The sequence below is a fragment of the Myotis nattereri genome (assembly GCF_964212035.1).
Source record: "Myotis nattereri genome assembly, chromosome: 7".
Lineage (NCBI taxonomy): Eukaryota > Metazoa > Chordata > Mammalia > Chiroptera > Vespertilionidae > Myotis > Myotis nattereri.
In genome coordinates this window covers 55,855,992-55,877,737 of record NC_138082.1, presented here as the reverse complement: position 1 = coordinate 55,877,737, position 21,746 = coordinate 55,855,992, and the positions used below count along the sequence as shown (strand labels likewise).

Sequence of the window (21,746 nt, the reverse complement as noted above, 5' to 3'; positions counted from 1 at the left end):
ATTTGGAATCAAAGCATGTAAAATTTCAGTTAGGACTCTATCAGTAACTAGCTATGGGACTTTATACAAAAATATGTACAAGGCCCTGTTTTCCTCATCTATAAAATAAGGTAAACAACACAATTGGTAAGGTCATTCAAACTCTCAAATTACATGAAAGAAAATCTCAATGTGGCCTTATGCAATCTAACTGAAAATGCAGGCAGTGCATTGATGTAACAATGAACACACCAACCCAATTTAGAAACAGGAAAATAAGATGGAATTTTGAGTTGAGTATTATAATAAATATAATATATAACAGAAAAGTGATATGCAAAATCACTGGTAATGTATGGGTTTTGTTTTGATTTTCCAGAATAGTGTTTACCCTCTTTTAAAAAATTATTTCATCTTTTACCCATACTATTAAGAAGTCTTAGAATGCAGAGTCAATATTTAATCTAGCCATAATTTAAAGTTGGCTGTATTTTTGCAATAAATTTGGCCAGAAACGTTTCTTTGTAGTTCATACCAATTTCTTTGAGAATTTCATGATCTCTTCTAGCAGCACTTTTTAAAAAATTGCTCTTAATCAAGCAATTAAAAATATTTGGTTCTAGGGAACACTTTGTAAATTATATGATTCTCTAACTGCTGTGCTGTACACCTGAAACTAATACAAAATAGTGTTGAATGCAATCTGTAATTGAAGAATAAAATTTAAAAAAATATTTAGTTTCTTATTGGTGGCTAAAAGTATGGTTGAGATATTTTACATGACTAAAATAATAAAGCAAACCATGCCCTAGCCAGTTTTGCTCAATGGATAGAGCGTTGGCCTGCAGAGTAAGGGGTCCCGGGTTCAATTCCGACCAAGGGCACATGCCTGAGTTGCGGGCTTGATCCCCAGTGGGGGGCGTGCAGGAGGCAGCCAATCAGTGATTCTCTCTCATCATTGATGTTTCTCTCTCCCCCTCTCCTTTCCTCTCTAAAATCAATAAAATGTATTAAAAAAATAATAAAGAAAACCATAAAACTAACACCTTCTTGATACCATATCAAAGAATCACTAACCCCTGTCACTAGCTGAAATAATTAAAATGTTTTACTAAGTCTCTTCTCCAGTTAACTTATTAATTTTTATTCACAAAAATCTTATAGTTTTCATATAACACTGAGTTTAGCACTCTGAAATAATGAAAAAGAGAATATTTACTAGAATGAGAAAAGAACATTTAATAAAAATTAAATTGTTACACTGAATAACTAAGTTAGATTACATTAAGTTGGATTGAATAAAAACCAAGAAAATTTCATAAATTATGGGCCAAAACTTCTAGTTCCTATTTGAACTAAAATATTATTTGGGATAATTTTCTAAGAAATTAATATAGTTTTAAAAAAAACCCCATATTAAATTTAAATCAAAGAAGCAAAAGACTTTTTTGCTGTGTTTTTTTTTTTAAATGAAGTCTGTGTATTTCTTTAATAAATGATGTTTATCAGCTTACTGCTATAGACCATGCATATACACATACTTTCAAAAGTAAGCTTTTATATTACTACTCTGTTACCAGATTACTTTGTTCTGAGATAGAGATGCCCCCTAGCCACCCATTCTCTCTATCTTGTTAAGAACCCAAATTCAAAAAGGAACTTCAGTATGTCTTAAGCAGAACCTATTGAATTACACACTCAAGAGCACATTTCTATTATGTTTGTCTATTTATACATCAGAAGTTGTGAACTGTTGGCTCACAGGCTGTAAACAGCCCATGTGTTGTTGTTTGGTTCATATAATGCTTGTGGAAATTCTGAATTTGTAGCCAACAGTTAACATTTGGGAAGACATGCATAAAAATCCCTAGTCCTGAAATACTGGTAGATTCTGCACACAGGTCTATATGATAACAATTGGCTGGGGTTGAATGGTGACTGTCCTATTTAAATGAGGGCATGGCCTTCCTGTTTGCCACAGTCCCAGCTCTTTCGTGTCATTTGCCTGGCTTTTGTAGGCAATGCAATTTGAAACTTTTGTGTGTGTGTTCATGAGTGTATATCAATATGTATATGTTTACATACATTGATTTGATTCTGTGGTTCTGTGATTATAAGTACAATAAAGCATCTGTGTATATATTGGCATATACACACATACACATGGAGTAAAAATACTTAATCACAATGGTGCATGCAGAAATAGCCATTTGAGAGTATAGTATAAATATCTGTAAGTGACAATTAATTACTGGAAAGATATTTTAAAATCTTAATTTAAAATCCTTATATCAAAATCAAATGCTCTAATATTTTTTATTGGTGTAAAAACAAAATCTAATTCACTATATTTAAAAAACAAAAAAAGCAGTGGCTTAGAAAGCTGCATTTACTTAGAAGGGCTTGTATGAGATCATAAAACTTCTGTCTCCTAGTCTACTCCTTTGGTTATAGATAACCAAAATTCTAATTTACACATTTACTGAAAACAAAACCTCCTATAGCTTATCAGATGATATCTCTAACACTTAAACAGTGACTTGTTAATAATTCATACAGTATAGAGAAACTATCTACAACTTGACAGTTATAAAATGAAAAAATAGTTTATGTACAACCAGTGAAGAGAATCATTGGATTACATTTAATTATATATATAAAAGCCTAAGCGACTGTTAAGACTGGTTGACTGAACAACTGGTCAACTGAACAACCGGTCAACCGGTTGCTATAACCCGCACTGACTACCAGGGGCATATGCTCAACACAGGAGTTGCCCTCTGGTGGTCAGTGCGCTCCCACAGCCAACCTCCTGCGGTCCCTCCTCCCGCCAGTTGGCCCCGAGCAGCCCCGGTCGCTGACCAGGCCGAGGAACTCTACCCATGCATGAATTCATGCACCAGGCCTCTAGTATATAATAAAAATGATCAAGTAATAAGAAATTAAAAAATGCCATTTCTGCCCTAACCAGTTTGGCTCAGTGGATAGAGCGTCAGCCTGTGGAATCAAGGGTCCCAGGTTCAATTCCGGTCAAGGGCATGTACCTTGGTTGCGGACACATACCCAGTAGGGAATGTGCAGGAGGCAGCTGATTGATGTTTCTCCCTCATCGATGTTTCTAACTCTCTATCTCTCTCCCTTCCTCTCTGTAAAAAATCAATAAAATTTATTTTTTTAAAAATGCCATTTCCATTAGTAGTGAAAATGATGACATGTGGGACCCTCTGCTATTTTGTAAAATACAGTTTAACATAAACATGTTGCAGACTTTTTAAGTTATTAAAATTTTCACACCCCTGACCGTATTTGGTCCTCACAAATTTCCATAAAGCAGATACTGTCCCTTTTTACAAATGATAACCTGAAGCTAAGAATGGCCAACCTCCTGGTCCCTCCCCTCGGCTGGCAGGTGCTGATCGCCTGACAGGGAACACGTAACCAGGGGTGGGTGGCAGTGGACACTGGTGGTGACAGGCCAAGGCGGGTATGGTTGGATGGGGCGGGGGGTTGGAACGGCTGCCAGCAGCCGGAGTAAGGAAGGCCCTGGCCGGCCAACCTCCGGGTCCCTGAAGGCTTTTGACAAACCTCTTTCTGGGGAGGCTTCCCCCCTCCCCACCCAGTGGTACGCAATTCAAAGGCGCTAGCCATGGAGCCACCTGCCGCAGAGCCGCCCAAGCTCTCCGTGCACCCAGTCAGATTGAGTCTGGTGCGCAGCGGGACGGAACATCCCGAGCCGCTGCCCGCAGGCGGGAAGCTGGAGTGGGTGGGGCGTGGACACAGGGACCTCAGAGCTGGCCCACCTGGCCCCCAGACCTCTGACCCCATTAACTGGGTCAGTGGTGGGTTGGAAAGTGACCCAGGAGGGTGAGGAAATGAAACTTGGGGCGAATACCACGGGTGCAGTCCCCATGACCTTCCCCTCCCAGAATAATGAAGGCTCCCTAACCTCCCACATGTCAACAGATACATGTGGATTCACAGAGGCAGGCGCCTGTGGAGTTCAGCTGGGGGGATGAGAGGAGTTCCTCACTTCTGACACCCCCACCCTTTGCTTTAAGGCTGCCTTCTCCTTCCCTAACGCATGTTGCTTGAAGTACACTATGATTTGTGTTTAGACATGCGATAAACGTGGGGAAAGCAAAGTTTTGTGCATTAGAACAAAAGAGCCTGGAGTCTTTGGGGGCGGGGGGGCTTGCTCTCTCTCTCTCTCTCTCTCTCTCTCTCTCTCACACACACACACACACACACACACACACATGCACACACACTCACTCCTTCCTCCCCTCTTTCCTGGCCTGGCAAATCTTCATGCAGAAAGTGAACCCTAGCTCCTCACTGGAATGGCCTCTGTTTTATTTTTTTTCCTCTCACAAGGTTTTCTTCTAACCTCTAAACCGGCAGTCAGACATCCCCCGTGGGGTCCAGGATTGTGAGAGGGCGCAGGCTGGGCTGAGGGACCCCATCCCCCCATGCACTATTTTGTTCACTGGGCCTCTAGTTGAATCATAATGTTACACACTTGAAACTTACAAAACATTATTAACCAGTTACCTCAATTTAAAAAAAGGTTTCATTTTCATTGGTCTTACCTTAGCAATGCAAGCTGGACAAAACCAGTCCCCATCTGGTATAGTTGTAATCTTGGGTCTATGGCAGTAGGTGTGACAGCCTTTGTCACAGCCATCACAAAGGAGGAGCAGTTCTTCATTATCTCCCTTTCGACAGATTTGACAGTACTATAATACATGGAAAAGCATTTGAAATTAGCACTCTGCTATGAATAATGCTTACTGGGATATTAAACAACCCGTCATTCCTAGTTTACATTAGTAATGAACATTCCGCTTGCTAACAAATATATAGTAGCCATACACATCTATGTATCTCTCGTTACACAGATATGGACCACATGACGGGTGAGCAGTTCAATTGGGGTAAATGCACATTTCAGGTACACTGCAAAGAACAAAGCTAGAGGTCGAGTGCCTGCACACATTTCAGAAGCATGTACACATTAACATATGAAATAATTAACATGACATCAGAGCACATAAAGCAATGAATAGCTTTTAATACATGATGTTTTAATTTTTTAATATATTTCATCTTTTGCTTATCTTAGCATCCTCATGATATCCTGAGAAAGAAATAAGAGTTAATTTTTAAGAACAAAATTAGGTTAGCATTAGTATCAGAATTATACATAATATATATAATAAAAAATAGGTTCTTATATTTCGACTAAAGAATCCATCTATTTTTTTATGATTGATTAAAAAATGTGTCCAAACTAGGAAACTTTGGACATCAATCCAAATCAAGCATGTGTCACAAATGTAGAAAATGGATCCTACAAAATAATTTCTTAGGGGAAAAAATCATACAATAAATTAAAGAATTTAAGAGGTCATGATTTTTTTATAGAACTAAAAATAAATTATTTCTTCTGTTAAAAAAGTTTCTAATACCATCAAGAACTTTAACATATATAAAAAGACTTTCCCCCATGCATACATAGTCTGTATAACAAGTTTCACAAAGGAAAAGAAGGGAAGTTAAATAAGTAAAACTTTTAAGACAACTTTAAAAAATGTAAGTACTAACATTATATTTTGACATTTAGTTTATATCCCGTCATAGTAGAAAAAGTCCTGCAACCAATATATTTAAAATGAAAACATTTAAACTGTAAATCATTTATACCTGATGTATAATTATGTATTTATATACTCTTAAAAACAAAGAAGCTTAACTGTTCAAACTTCATTTTTTATTCTCAATACAATTAATCAATTTGGGAAAGACTAAAATAGTCTTATATAACTCAAATATACATCAATGACAGCTTAAGAGTCTTATCAAAATGGCAGACATAGATTATTCAACTTAACAAATATCAAATATAGTGTGTCCCCAAAAAAATACATGCACACTTTGAATAATTATTAATTCCAATGGGTTAAATCTGAACAGAAAGAAACATCAATTGAGCTATCGGCTGTTAAAGTGTGTATACAATTTTTTTTGGTACACCCTATATATGTAATATTTCTAATACTAAAATTGCATGTGTACTAAGAGCAAAAGCAGTACTTTAATGCTACAACAGTGTTTATTTTAGGACCTTACCTAATACCACATTGTTTAATACCTAAAGAGGGTGCTATTTTTCCAAGTTTGAGTTACATTTTTAAAACTTCTATTGTAAAAATATTCATTGAGAAATAACATTTGGAAGGTTATATTTAAATTACTATAACTAAAACTTAAAAATCAGAATAATGAACATTAAGTAAATTCTCACTATTTTCTACAATAGATAACTAAAAATACCATAAAGTCTGTTTCACATCTCACATTTATGATTTAAAAATAATTTTTTTCTGGCAATTATTAAGAAATAGTGGCAGATATTAAGCTCCCAACACTTTCAAAAAATCACAGTAATAGCTCACAATATATTAGAACAAGTGTATTAATATTTGGTTTTAACTCCTTTGCTCCTAAAGTAAAATAGAGTAGACGTTGCCTTTTGTTTAACATTAACAATAACTGTGGGCAGAATTATCTGGAGATAAATTACAATAGCTTCTTCCATTCTGGTAAGCCTTGTCTCTGGCAAAGAAGGTATATCTAAAGCACTTTAACATTTTGTTATAACTTATTATGAAGATTATTATAGGTACTGTTACATTTCTAATTAAAGGTTACCAAGTGCTCATTAATCTTTGAATATGAGATTCTGCCTTCAATTTAAGGTAATTTCATAGCAAATAATGTATTGCTAAGCATTAAAAAAAATGAAGATTATTAGAGATGGAGTTATATAATGATAAATGTATGTTAATATATGGTAAAGGTTTATGAATTTGCAAAAGCTGAAATAAAGCTTTAGACAGCAGAAAGTAAGTATACTAACATAAAGGCAGATTTTGGTACAAGTTTTGGGTTTCTGGGTATAGGTTATAACAAAACTGACCACATCAGGGTGACAGTTTTGGAACAGATTGGAAATATAACTATATGAAATTCATTTTGATGTAGCAATTCAATCTTTTTGATTCATTATAGCCTAGATTTCACCAAATATATTTGAGTACGTGACTTTAAAACTGATTTTAATGCTAATTTTAAGAAGAAAAAATTTTACCTAGCGAAAATGCTAGCAGATGAACTGAACAATGCATTAAAATTTATGGTAAATTATAATCTGGTTGGGAAAGACCTAAATTTGAGAATATTGTGAAAAACTGCAGATTTATTATTCCATGGACATTTTAGGAAGAAGTGGAAAACCACAGAAGAAACCAAATGTATTTGTAAAGAATGAATAAGGCCTTAAGTAGTCTAAGCATAGAGGTAAAAATGAAGAATGGTAAATTATTTAAGGATCATTTCTTTTCTTTGAGAAATAATTATTTTAAGTAAATACTTAGTCATTCTTGACACCAAATCTCATATATTTGAATTTTAAAGCAAACCTGTCATTCAGAAGCAAATGATAAGGTAATTAGTAAAAGTCTATATATAATAGATATTTCTATATATGATATATAAGAGGCAAAAGGGACATGTACATGATTTAAAATGATACCTTTCTGAAAAATATATGAAATATAGCTTTTATTTTGAACGCATAGCATTTGGTGCCTGGTACAAAACAGGCCACTATCTCTCTCTCCCTCTCTCCCTCTCTGAAATCAATAAAAATATACATATTTTTTAAAAAAGATCTATTCTTCAAGTCATCTATATCAGAGGCCAAATACATATCAGTGCACGAAGGAAGACTTCTCTGCTTATATTTACTTCTCTAAGTATTTCTTAGGATTAAAAAATGAAAACTGATAGAAATACCAAGGCATTTTAGAATGCAGTGAATATAGGTAGCAGGTAATGTTACCAACTGGAATGTTTACAAGAGTGGAAGGATCTTTAAATATTCAGATTAACAACTATTATGTTGACAGAATATAGAAGACAACTTCAGCCAGAGTTATAAACAACATTCAGCAGAGAGATAATCAAAATCAGAAGAATACATTTGGTAGGTTCCTTCGGAAAGCTCAAAATAAGGAAGGAGTCAAACTATGCAGAATAAGAATAAGCAAACTCTCAAGTACAGCATACATTATTTTGACAATAAGTAATATATAATTAAGAAAGATCTGAAGATTGGAAAAAATAGGACAAAGTGAATGAGTTATAGTATTTCTTAAATGGAAACACTTACAACTTTCATAATTGATTTTTCCCATGCTATTGATTTCTGTAACTGCTGAACGCACAGAGCTACCTGTGCGGCACTGCGAGCGTCTGTCAGTGCCCTTCTCCAAACCCTGAGCCCTGGAGCAATATCCTCTTCAATTCTGCATTGAAATATAGAAAAATTAAGTGGGTCATGTCCACATTTATGGTTACTGAATGTGAAACAATCATCACACTGAAAGCCAAGCAATGACAAAAACATGGAACAGCCAATAAGTATAAGGTTTAAGCAACTAAATTCGATGTAGTGCACAGACTGTGGCTACGTGCCTCAAAGCTTAGTCACAACCAGGTAAAAATGTAAGATTACTTTGCAGGATTATCAATGCACATAACAAAAAAAAAAGTTTTTACAAAGCACCATGCAAATAGCATGATCCATATGGATCAAATAGCATGATCCATATGGATCACAGACATACAAGAAGATACATAGATAACAGGCAATAGAAAATAGGCTCCAATTAGCAAAGAAGCACAATAATTTTTCAAGTTAATCTCAATAACCTACCCGTCACCATCACCACTAATGGATGGTGCAGGAGCAGGGACAGTAACTGTGCCCACATTATCCACTTTGATCTGAATGGTGGTACTTAAGGGGCTCTTCAGATACCTTCTTTCAATGTTCCGCTCCAAATCAGCCAGCCTGGTTACAGCTATATCTAGGGGGTTGTCACTCTTCCGTTCTAGTGCATGCGCACTGCTTTCTTCTTCGTCAGTAAATTCTCCATCATGCTCCTTGCACAATTTAGAGAATGACTTATGTTCAAAATATACCAAGTCCTCCCTTTCTGATGCAGGCTCTGGACACATCCAACCCTATATATCGAAAGAATAACGTTATTATGGTTTTCTTTTAAAATGCCCAGGAGGTGAATTACCTTTACTTAAAATTCAGCGACAAACACCAGCAGATCTCAAGGATCTTTATTAAGTTTTTACCTTGTCTTTCCTAATGTTGATGGGTAGAAACAAGAACAGAACATTAAAATAAGCATTTGTAAGAAAAATAAAAAACTTTAGATAATGCAAAAGGTATAATGAAAACCAGCAAAGTATTCTGGAGACTAAATGCTTATTAATTTCACAGTACCACGTACACAGAAAGCCTTCAGCAGTCTCTGAACTTTGCTCTTCCTTTCCACTTGCATTCCTGCACCACTCGTTTATACAGGTCCTTGTACTCACCATTTTCCCTCTGGCTACAGGAGCTTTGCATAGCTGTTACTTTTGTCTTTATATCTTTCCCTGTTCCTCCTCACCTAGTTAACTCCACTTTTCCTGCAACTTCCAGCATCCTCAGGGAATCCTTCCTTGAGCTCCTGCAGTGGGTAAATCTCCCCATACAGGCTTCTCATAGGACCATATAATACTCCATAGCCTGGTGGCAGTTCAATTTTATACTACTGTGCTTATTTAGCACTTTCCTACCTCTAAATCCCATGCAGGCAGGGAACATTCTGTTTTTACTCATTTTATCTAAAACTCAGTGAAGGCAAATAGTAGGCATATATATAATAGTTATTATAGCTCAGCGTGCTAATATTGATCCTCTAGCCTCAAGGATTCCGTTTAACAAATCCAAACTTTTGCTATGACATTCAGTTCATCGATCTACCTTTCTGTCTCATGCTCCAATTCATGCATCCTACCCTGCAGGAAGATCCATGTCTTGTGACTCCAGACACATCCTGAGTTTGCCAATCCTGGTGCTTTGCTCATGCTGATCTCATCCCACCCTGGAATTCGTGTTCTCTGTCAGAGGATTACTCATTTTCTCAAGTGCCATCTCGGCTCCTACACGAAATCTGCCTGATCTCTTCTATTTCTCCACCAGAAACCGTGTATTCTTTTTCTAAACTCATGTGAGATTCTGTATTTCTCTGCAGTCAGTTACCAGATTCTGCAGAGATGTATACATGTCCTATTACATGGCAAGCTTTCTGAAGGCAGAAACCATTTATATTTTAAAATTCTGTGGTGTCTACTGTCTGATGTGGAATAGGTATATACTAAATGCATATTAAAGGAAAATCAGAATGAACATTATCCTTTTTATTAAAAAATTTAAGATAATTATTTTATCTTTATATTCGGATCAATTCTTCCTCTTTAACCCAGTAGAACATTTAGAAAGTAAGAATGGAGTTCTGAATAGTACACATTAGGGCATTAGGTACAAATCATGTCACATGAACCTCATTCCCATATTTTGAGAGAAATATGAAATAAGTAAATCAAGGGAAGGAATCCTGTAAATACAGTATATCTTGATTTCTATAAGGCAAGTGATAAGACAAAAGAAAAAGGGATGACTATATTAGAGTAAGAGAAGTCTAGATGGTAAAAGACACTACATCCAAAAACTGGTGATTGGTAAAGCTCTTCACCTCAGAAAAGGTATAAAGAAGGCAGTGTAATGTGTAACATAACTGCCACTATCCAAAGGCTCTATATTTGGCCAATATACTTATGAATAACTTGGTTGATGGCTATTAAATCTCCAGGTAACTTAAAGTTTCGAAGAAAGTTAATATTCTTTATGAAAGGACTAAGATTAAAAGTTTCATATGCTGAAAATGGTACCTAAATGAAATTAATAAAAATAGAACAATCTATATATACTAGAGGCCCGATGCACGAACATTCATGCAAGAGTAGGCCTTCTTTTCCCCAGCTGCCGGCATAGGCTTCCATCCGGCACCTGGGACTGGGGTGCTTCCCTCTGGCCACTGGCAGGCACCCGGGACCTAGGCTTCTCTCCAGCTCTGGCTTCATCCAGAAGGACGTCTGGTCTAATTAGCATGTTACCCTTTTATTAGCTATATATATAAAAGCCCAGCGACTGGACTGGCAGAATGACCAGAATGACCGGTGGCCATGACATGCACTGTGGCAGCCAACTAGTCTGATCCAGCCCCCAATCGGCCCCCAACACCCTGATTGGGGGTGGGGCCAGCTGGCCAATCACCTGTGGCCCCTCTCCTCCCACTGGTCTGGCCAGATGGGCCCCCATCGGGGCAGGCCAGCCAGACCCCACCTGTGCACAAATTCGTGCACCAGGCCTCTAGTTATAGATAAAAGGCTAAGTGATTGGCCTGCCAGCTGACTGGCTAGTAGGTATGATGCACACTGACCACCGGGGGCAGATGTTCAATGCAGGAGCCCTCTCGCACTCTGGAACGCCTCGGGCGATGTCGAACTGCCAGATTCCCGCAGGCCAGGCTGAGGGTACCCACCTGCTGGAAGGACCCTGCTCACTACGCAGATGGCCTTTGAGCCCTGGGGCTGCCCCAGGTGCAGCTGGATGGGGAGGAACCACAGGAGGCTGGCTCCAGGGCGTGTCTGGCCTGTCTTGCCCAGTCCCACCCCACCGGCCACCTTCTAATTAATTTCTTTTCAATGTGCATGAATCTGTGCACTGGGATTCTAGTGATAACTATAAATTTTAAGCTCTGCAGTTTAAGCAATTAATTACAGAAATACTGCATGTGATAGAACTCACTTAAAAGCACTCTGAAAGAGGCTCAGGGATTTTTTTTTTTTTAAGCATATACTCAGTGAAGCAATAGTATGTATGATGTGGATGCTAAAAAGGTAAAGAATTCAAGTAGCCTTAAGAGAAGTATAGCGCTGGATTAAGCAAAATCTCGTGAACACATTCAGACATCTCTATGTACAATTATGGGCATGATATTTTAAAAAGGGTATTGACACTGGCATTTATTCAGAAGAGAACCATGGGCCTGGAAACTATTTCACAGGACTCATGGTTGAAAGAATTAATTAGCTTGTAAAAGAGAAACTTAAAAAGAGACACAGGATTTGTCTTTGGAGCAGCTGGGAGAGTAATTAGGCTTTTTATGTACTCAGCAAAAGAATTAGGATTAGAGACTTGCAGATTTTCCTATAATATAAAAATGTCCATATTATTAAAAAAATAATTTCTATTTTCTTTACTAAACATAAAAATGAATGTTCCACCTGCTTAAGGTGTCTTCACAATAGCTAGTTCCCAGGCTAAACATATAACTCTATTTTTCTTTTAAAAAAGAAAAAGTGATTAAATCTTTATAGGTGTTAAAATAATGTTTTGTGGTTATTTTCATCATTTGCGTTTTCAGACTCAAGACTAATATAATTAATTTCTTAGAATAATTCAGTAATGCCTTATTAACAGGATGTTAAAACACCCCACTTAAAAACAAATTGCAGCCCTAACTGGTTTGGCTCAGTGGATAGAGCATCGGCCTGCGGACTGAAGGGTCCCAGGTTCGATACCATCAAGGGCATGTACCTTGGCTGCAGGCACATCCCCAGTAGGGGGTGTGCAGGAGGCAGCTGATCGATGTTTCTCGCTCATTGATGTTTCTAACTCTCTATCCTTCTCCCTTCCTCTCTGTAAAAAATCAATAAAATATATTTAAAAACAAAACAAAAAACCAAATTCCACTTATCTTAGTTACTGAAAACACAGTTCCAAAACATTTAAGCAGCCAGTAACGTGATAAGGTCAATGCATCAAAAACTGAGGATGTTTCCAGAAAACTGTTTCAGGCCCAAAGAGCTTAATGATATACTTCCCCAACCAATAGCCAATTTGAATTGGACAACTAGGTGGGGGGATGTTGCAGGAAAATAGGTTGAGAGAACCAGTAAAATTAAAACTAGCACAAAGCAACAACTAACCTCGAGAGAGGACAAAGACCGACTATAGAAAACAGATGAAGTAGTTGAAAAAGCAAAGCACACTAGGATCATTTAATTTCGGGGCAAAACCTCTTTGCATTTCCTGAGGGAATCATTATCTATTAATTGCTCTTTATACTGATGGTCCTGTGTCAGCATGATAATTTAAATCAAACTCATTATTCTCAATTTAAGAAGTCAGTGTAATGCATAACATAAGCCATCCAACAAACATGTTAAAAATTATGGCACTAAGTGGAATAATTTTTATTTCTCCAGAAAATTAACTTGTGTGGAAGAGTTCATTTGTGGAAAATGCCAGATAAATGAGGCATTTTTATACTGGATTATAGTACCAGGAAGAGGATACATATAGTTTGCTAGCAAAATAGTTTCAGCAAAGGATAGATTTTTGCTTCCCAAAGTTAGTAATTATGTTTGTTTCAAAAAAGGGATATTTTATTGCTCTGGAAAATGACATTTTTTTGGAGATGCTCAAAAGTTTCCAACTGCCAGCATTAATTAGGAAGCAAAATTTTAATCACTGAATAGAATAAGTATTATGGAATATAATTTGAAAATACACTAAATCAAATTACATGGTGACTACATTTTCTAAACCTTTCCAGGTGTCTGTTTCACCCTTATTCATCATCAATCTGTTTATTGTTAGAGACATCCCCACATTATCAATTGAGAAGAAAAACCTCTACACGTCTCTTTCCAGAGCTAAAAATTCTTGCACAAAGATAAAGTCCATTCAAAGCCAGTCTGAGCATTGCTTTGTGACCTGGTAATGCTCATTAGCTAAATAAATTATTTAAAAGTTGACATATATATGTAGGGTGTGTGTATATCGTAATATAACCCACATTTGGATGTAGCTATACCATATATTCCAGTTTTAAGTTACATAGAATGAAAGTGTGACATATAACATGGCTTGTATACAAGGGGGTTCCTGGTTCTATATGCAACACTATAATAGGAGTTTGATCGAGTATTACACTATTCATGGGGAAAACTGTGGTATTCTGTTTGTGGTAAACAACTGCATACTGGAAATGGTATTTTTTTAATACCATAAAGGAGGCAGCAAGATTTAGTAAAAAGAATCTGAGCTTGCCCTAGCTGGTTTGGCTCAGTGGATAGAGCGTCAGCCTGTGAACTGAAGGGTCCCGGGTTTGATTCCAGTCAAGGGTACATGCCTGGGTTTTGGGCTCGATCCCCAGTAGGGGGTGTGCAGGAGGCAGCTGATCAATGATCTCTCTCATCACTGATGTTTCTACTCTCTCCCTCTTCCTTCCTCTGTGAAATCAATAATTTTTTTTTTTTTTTAAGAAAAAGAACATGGGCTTTGGAGTTAGACAGACTTAGTCTGAATCCACATTTAGCCACACACTACACCTTGTTTCTTACCTGTAGGGTGGGGGAAATTTATTCAGGATTGTTTTGAGAATTAAATGAGATAAAGTGAAAACATTTAGCACAGTAATTGGCACATATCAAGCATATGTAAATATTAGTTACCTTCCGTTATCCTAAAGAGATTTTATTCCAAGTCAATTTTACCTTCACTTGCAAACTTGCTGATGCAACTCTCCTTTCTAGATCTTCTACCTGCTGAAGAATACTCAAATCCATTTCCATTGCTTGCTCTTCTACTGACCAGTTCTCCACAATATCTCGAGTTACCTGGTTTTCTTCATTTTCATTTAACTCAATAATAGCAACTACATTTGAAAAGAAATTTATTTTAAAATCCACTTTATGCTTCAATGCTTTCTTCCAGAATATGATAAATTCCAGGGACAACATGTACATGCAACTTAATACATGAATGCTACCTCCGCATATGCATGCATTTTACTCTTAAAGGTAGGAATATTCTTTTTTAAGAAACAAAACAATGTCTGCAAGTTGTAAAAAATGTTAAGATAGTAATACCAACTTAATAAATGTAATTAATGTTTGTTGAGCAAGATAGAAAAAATGCCATTGAGTAATGAATTAAAAATCAAAACATACAAAATATGGCTTAAAAAAGAATCAATTCTCAAAACTAAGCAAGACATCGCGGAAATCTCTTTTAGGCACGTACCATCCTTATTCTTGATGCAGGCTTGAGTAATATAATCCAGGTGCTTCTGAATTTGTTTTTGTAATGCCTTTTCCCTTATTCCTCTGAGATGGAGCACTTTGAGTAAAGCTTTTAGGTCTTCTGGGTCAATAATTCTCCACCAACCAAACTGCATTTCTGAGTCAAAATAAATATGCAGATCTTTTACAAATATTTTGAATGTGAATTAATGGCACAATGCAAATATAAAGATTTATAACTATATATAAAATCATCAAAGAAAGATTCAGCTATAACATAAGAAATCTATAATGAGATAAAGTCAACGTACCTAGTATCTCAATGTACCTACCTTCTGGAATAGGTTTTGGACTAGGAAAATCTACTGGTTTTGCTACTTCAACAGCTGCAGGTTGAGTTGAAGAGGCTTTTTCATTCTGTGGTACTGGAGATTCACTTTTACTTGAAGCAATGTTGGGAGTCAAGAATGAATTACCATTTCCTTCAGATAATGCCAACCCTGGTCCCAGACTAGGTAAAGGTGATGTAAATGGAATATTGGAAGTAAGCATGCCCGTGGGCCACCCACAAAATTGGAGTCCCATCATAGATACTCCACTTTTTGTCTGCAAAAAAACAAAACAACAAAAGAAAAAACACACAACAAAATAATTTAAAAGTAGAACGATCTCAGAAGTTTGAAAAAATGTTTGGAATCTGAAATTTTTTTAAAATTTTGAAAAATATTCTTTCACTTATCACAATTACAGGAAAACTAAATATAATAACAATGTTAAAATCCATGTTCTTGCCGAAACCGGTTTGGCTCAGTGGATAGAGCGTCGGCTTGTGGATTCAAAGGTTCCAGGTTCGATTCTGGTCAAGGGCACGTACCTGGGTTGCGGGCACATCCCCAGTAGGAGATGTGCAGGAGACAGCTGATCAATGTTTCTCTCTCATTGATGTTTCTAACTCTCTATCTCTCTCCCTTCCTCTCTGTAAAAAAATCAATAAAATATATTTTTAAAAAAATCCATGTTCTTATTTGCTCTGCAAAGTATTTTCCTTTATGATAGACTGTAATAGTAATAATTATAAAGTAATTAAGAAGCTTTTGTCTTAGACTTAGACTAGAAATCAGTAGTTCTGACGAAGCTTGGTGATACCAATTCTGACTCTCTTAGTTTTTAAATTGTAGCAGGGATATATTCAACTGATTTCCCTTGAGGGAAAATCTTCATGTGGTCAAAGATCAAATAAAGCAACATGAAAATGAGTTACACTTAGCAGTACCAACCTGAAGAGGTGATAAAGCAAATGGATTTAGGCCAACAGGATTCTGGGCAGAAGATGATCCCAGAAGAGGAGCTGGGGCAGGTGAAGGTGACTTAGACGGTGGCTGAGACTGAGGAGTCCCTGCAGAAGCAGCTGGCAGATCGGCGTGGGTAAGCGAAGTGTCATCACAAGGGGTTCTGGGCAAAAGGCTAAACCACTGTCTGTTCTTCTCAGTCAGTGTTTTTAACAGCTGGTCGTTGGGGAGAGGGCTGTAGAACTTCCCTGGGCCGCCGGAACCAGCACTGAACAGATTACTAGAGTCTGCCTTTTCCAAGCTGCTTTGTGTAGCTGTTGACTGAACGCTGCCTACTGGGTGCTTCCCGCTGTTTTGGTAAGACACTGTGCACCCACTGGCACTATTATTTGGTTTGGGGGTTGTTACATCTGACTCAGGAGGCATCTTGGCTACTTCTAAAAGTTTGCTTAATTTTGAAAAAGAGCCAGGTTTCTGAAGAAATAGGTTTGTGTTGTCTTTCTCTTTAGGGTCTTCCTTTTGCTCACAATGATCTGGATTTGAACAATTTAATGTGTCCTCAGAAGTCTCAAATATTTCTTCTTTGATCTGAATACTCTCTGCCTTTTTCAGTTTTTCTCTTTCCTTTGCAATTTCTTCTAGTCCTATAAAAATTGAAAAGTATTATGAATATCAGTTATTCCAGATCAAACAATACGATAATTATATTTTAGTAAAGTTTATCAAGTTATATATATAAATATTTAACAAACTTTTCTAGGTACTTAATACTTTTTAAATTTTCCCTTTTTATAGACTAGATTTTTTGAATATTGGAATATTAATGTAATTGTATAATTAATTATAACAAAAAAATTAAAATATAAAAAATATTAAAAGCTCTAATACATAGCAAAAAATACTATTAATTTCTTGTATATATCCTTCCAGCATTTCTCTATGCACACACATACATACTTAAACCTATACATTTTAAAAAGGCACTCCTATTATATGCATGACATTTTAATATGCATGTTTTACTCTGTAAAGATCCTGATGTATCAATAAATATATAACTATACTATAAATGTTAATGGCTACAGAATATATCATAATTTAAATAATAAATCATCTACTGATGCCTCTTAGTTGGTCCCAGGTATTCATTAATATAAGTAATGCTTTGAATGATAAATGATCTTGTATCTGTATCTTTGGACTTTTAATTTATTCCTGGTTTACTTACTTAGGATAAATTTATAGAAAAAACCTTACTGATTCTTAAGATCTGTACTTTTCAGAGTTTTTGCAATATACTGTCCACCTGCTCAGTGTCGAGATCAACACCCATTCACACCAGAAATACATACATAAGAGCATGTTTGCCTACATGTGAATGAAGGCAATGAAAATGAACACTACACATAATGTAATGTTCAGGAATGTTGTAAAAAAATACAGTTTAGATTTTCACCTCTCAGGTGTTGACATATTTTCTGTTTTTGTCAATACCTGAGAGGTGAAAATCTAAACTGTATTTTTTTCTGATCATTAGTAAGGCTGACTATCTTTTTATAGTTTTTATTGATATTTCTCTGTTGTCAACTTCTGTTTCATATTTTTGATCAATGTTTTAAAAGTAATTTATGCAAACTCTCTTAAAAATACAAATCCACCACTTTATTCAGTTTGAAAAGTAACATACATTCAAGGTAAAATATTTGGTAATGGGAGGTGTAAATTAGACCCATTCTGCTCTACTTCCTCAGTCCCTATTTCTAGTCATTATAGGTAGCCACAGTTCACCAATCACGTGTATATAGCCTTCCAAAAATCTTATATGCATATGAGACTGTCATTTTACACTAATGCATTATTGGGCACCACTATTTACATTCTGCAATTTAGAAGTGCAACAGTGTTGCATACTCGCAGGAGAAAGAGACTGCATTTCCTAAGCAAGAATAAATTCAGGTAAGGGTACTGAACAACACCATTTCACTTCAGTAAAGTTCCTTGGCATCCTGGAGTTAAAGAGGAAAAATGAAGAATACTCCGTATGCTGGGCCTCTCAATATTCATCTCCTTCTTTGATATCTGTCATGATTACAACAGGTGGTTAGGAGGTTCCTGTTGTTCATATTACAGATGAATGCATGGACACAAATGTCCAGATTCTCCTGCTTTCCAGATGACACTTGCTAACTACACCTACAAGAGGAGCAATTTTGATTCTCTCTTTTCTGCAAAGAGTTCTAAATGTTTGATGTACACTCACACTATAAGTGGGCCTTGTATACTAGGTTACATAGAGATTTATTACATCATCTTACAGGCAAGAGGGAGTCATTCAAGGTTTTAGAATAGAGACATAATAGAAAGAGGGAACTTTATAGAAAGAAGTCAAGGACAGCTGCAATAATCTAGGTACATTGATAAAGCACTTGATTTCAGTAGTGTTGCAAAAAGACTGACTACAGACATTGTGAAGGAAAAGTTGATGTCCTAGATAACTTCGACATTACATGCCCAAGTGACTGACAATGATGTGGCTCTTAGCCAAACTGAAGAATATTTCATTGGTCTGGGGTATAACTTAGTTTGATTTTGTTCCGTTGTTAGCATTTCGAATGATTTTTTTTACAGCTAAGGTAACGCCACTCACCTGGACATTGCTTTATTGGCTCTTAAGCTTTACCAAGGCTCTCCACCCTCAAGTGACTCACAGTTTTGCCATTTTAAATTAGATTTCTACACTAAAACCTTTTGCTTTACCTCTAAGTGTTATTCTACTTCCCCCATAGACTAAAACTTTAATTTCATTCCAAACAAACTGTTCCTCTTGATTCCTCTGAGTCAGTTTAAAACATTACAATTTTTCCACTGAGGATTAATTCATCAATCCTGCTCTGATGCTATTTTTCTTACATCATGTTCAATAATTTCTTACAGCAATTCTACCTTCAGGATATCTGTCTTCCCATTCTCCTTGTTTGTGCCTGAGTTCAGGGCCTCCGTCCTTTTACATCGGCTACTGGAATGGTCTCACAACTCATTTCTCCATCCCCCTTTACTCTGTTCCAATGTCTACTTTGCTCCTGATTCTTTTCATGTAGTTCCTGCCTAAATTAGTCTCTGCCCTCAGGAGCTCACAGTCTAGTGGTAGAGATTACCATGTATGCCAAACATTATGATAAAATACTGAGTAGGCTACATGACATTTCCCTATTTTTGAGCCCTTCAGGCACTTTGTGCTTACACCTATGATGGCTCTGACCTTACTCTCTGATTTGCGAAGTCCTAACATTTCTTAGAGGTGCCTCTAGGGCAGGGGTGGGCAAACTTTTTGACTCGAGGGCCACAATGGGTTCTTAAACTGGACCGGAGGGCTGGAACAAAAGCATGGATGGAGTGTTTGTGTGAACTAATATAAATTCAAAGTAAACATCATTACATAAAAGGGTACGGTCTTTTTTTTTTTTTTTAGTTTTATTCACTTCAAACGGCTGACCCGCCTGCGGGCCGTAGTTTGCCCATGGCTGCTCTAGGGGAGATTGGAAAGTATATAGGATAGAGGTATATCAGGAAAGGCTAGGAGCTCTATAAATACATCCACAAGAACCATGCTATTTTTGTTAGATATTGGGGTTCTGCATAAGATTGTTTTATTTAAACTAAACACACACACACACACACACACACACACACACCAGAACAATTTACCCATCGCTGCCCCTTCCCAAGCAACCACCAATCTAGTCTCTTATCTATGACTTTTTTTTTGTTTTGGGGGGTGGTTAGTTTGCTTTCTAAAAAAGATTCCACATATAAGGCAGATCATTTGCTATTTGTCTTTCTCCAATTTATTCTATTTAACATAATGCCCTCGAGGTCCATACACATTGTTGCAAGTGGCAAGTTTTATTCTTTCTTATGGCTGAATAGTACTCCATTGTGCAATATGTATAATAATTCCTTTACCCATTCACCCATAGATAAACACTTGTCTATTATAAATAATGCTACAATGAACATGAAGGTGCAAATATCTTTTCAAATTAGTGTTTTGGATTACTTGGGATAAATGCCCAGAAGTGGAATCTCTAGGTCATAGGGCAGTTCAATTTTTTATTTTTTGAGTTAACTCCGTATTGTTCTTCAAAGTGGCTGCACCAGTTTACTTTCTCACCAACAGTGCACAAGGGTTCCCTTTTCTCCATAACCTCCCAACATTGGTATTTCATTGTCTTCCTGATGATTGCCATTCTGACAAGTGTGAGATGATACCTCATTGGTGAGGGCGTGTACTGGAGGCAACCAATTGATTTTCTCTCTCACATTGATGATTCTCTCCCTCCCTTTCCCTTCCTCTCTCTCTAAAGCCAATTTAAAAAAGGAAGAAGTTTAATGGAAAAGGAGGTAATCACAAATTTCAAACATGAACAAGGTCTCAAGATGAATGAGAATTATGATTAGATGTGGGTAAGTTACCTCCAGAGATACTGTCAGATGGATGCTTGCTGCAAAGGTTAAAGAATAAACCACAAGTAAGAAAATTTGCCAATGGGAAGGAAGAGAAATGGGCAGCAGCTATAAAGGACAATACAGGTGAACATCTTTGTCCACTAAATAAGAAAAAGAATAGTTTATGTTTGATGTCAGAAAGAGCAGCATAAGAAAAATCATGAACAGAGAAGGAATATTTGTGAATAAAAGGGGCATTACAAGTTCAAAAGGAATATGAATAAAAGTTTTACAACATTTATTCACAACACAAATTGGATTCTGGAAGCACAAAATATGTCGAAGGTGTATTGATTTCTTACGTTATTTTGATTTCTTTTATTATTTTGTAATAGATTTAACCGTTCCTACCTTCACCACTCTCCATGCCCTCTACAAAAATCCCCCCACACTGGGGAAGAATCCAGTACCGGCGTCTGTATCGATCCTGGCCAAACATCATGGAGCGTAAAGAGTGAGAAGCGTCAAAGAGCTTCCTTCTGTACTGACTTTGTTGCTGTTAAAAAATGATGCATGTAATTAAGCTTATGGGTGTTAAGTGCTTCAAAAATTATATATAAGTAACTTTACACTTATTATGCCTTAGAGCAGATAAATTTCACTATTGGAAAAAGATAGCAAAAGAACTAAATATTACTTGTCTGACTTCAATTTCAGTAACACTTATAAAGATCAATATTATTTGGAGGGTAATTGGAATATCTTTGATGCCACGGATTAAAAGGTAAGTTTTATTTTATCACATATCTTTATAGTAGTATGTGTTATACTTGATGATAATGTTATCAAGTATTTTATTGAGCCAAAGCAAACTGGCTGAATTCTGTTGATTACAGTGTATAACAACTAATACTCATGTATGTAACCAACCATATCTGTATTTGCCTATTTTTATACTCATGTTGTAAAGCT

The 21,746-nt window shown here is 36.5% G+C and overlaps 1 protein-coding gene across 1 annotated transcript in view; it reads right to left on the bottom strand.

Annotated features, from left to right (window-relative positions):
- BAZ2B (bromodomain adjacent to zinc finger domain 2B) overlaps positions 1-21,746 on the bottom strand; it is a 330,950-nt gene that overhangs the window by 5,567 nt on the left and 303,637 nt on the right. The window contains exons 33-40 of the mRNA XM_081095898.1: positions 21,186-21,330; positions 16,317-16,972; positions 15,372-15,645; positions 15,041-15,196; positions 14,512-14,672; positions 8,759-9,069; positions 8,213-8,348; positions 4,569-4,715 (exon numbers count right to left, since the gene is read on the bottom strand). Of these exons, the coding sequence (XP_080952024.1) occupies positions 4,569-4,715; positions 8,213-8,348; positions 8,759-9,069; positions 14,512-14,672; positions 15,041-15,196; positions 15,372-15,645; positions 16,317-16,972; positions 21,186-21,330 (1,986 nt within the window). The remainder of the gene's footprint in view (positions 1-4,568; positions 4,716-8,212; positions 8,349-8,758; positions 9,070-14,511; positions 14,673-15,040; positions 15,197-15,371; positions 15,646-16,316; positions 16,973-21,185; positions 21,331-21,746) is intronic.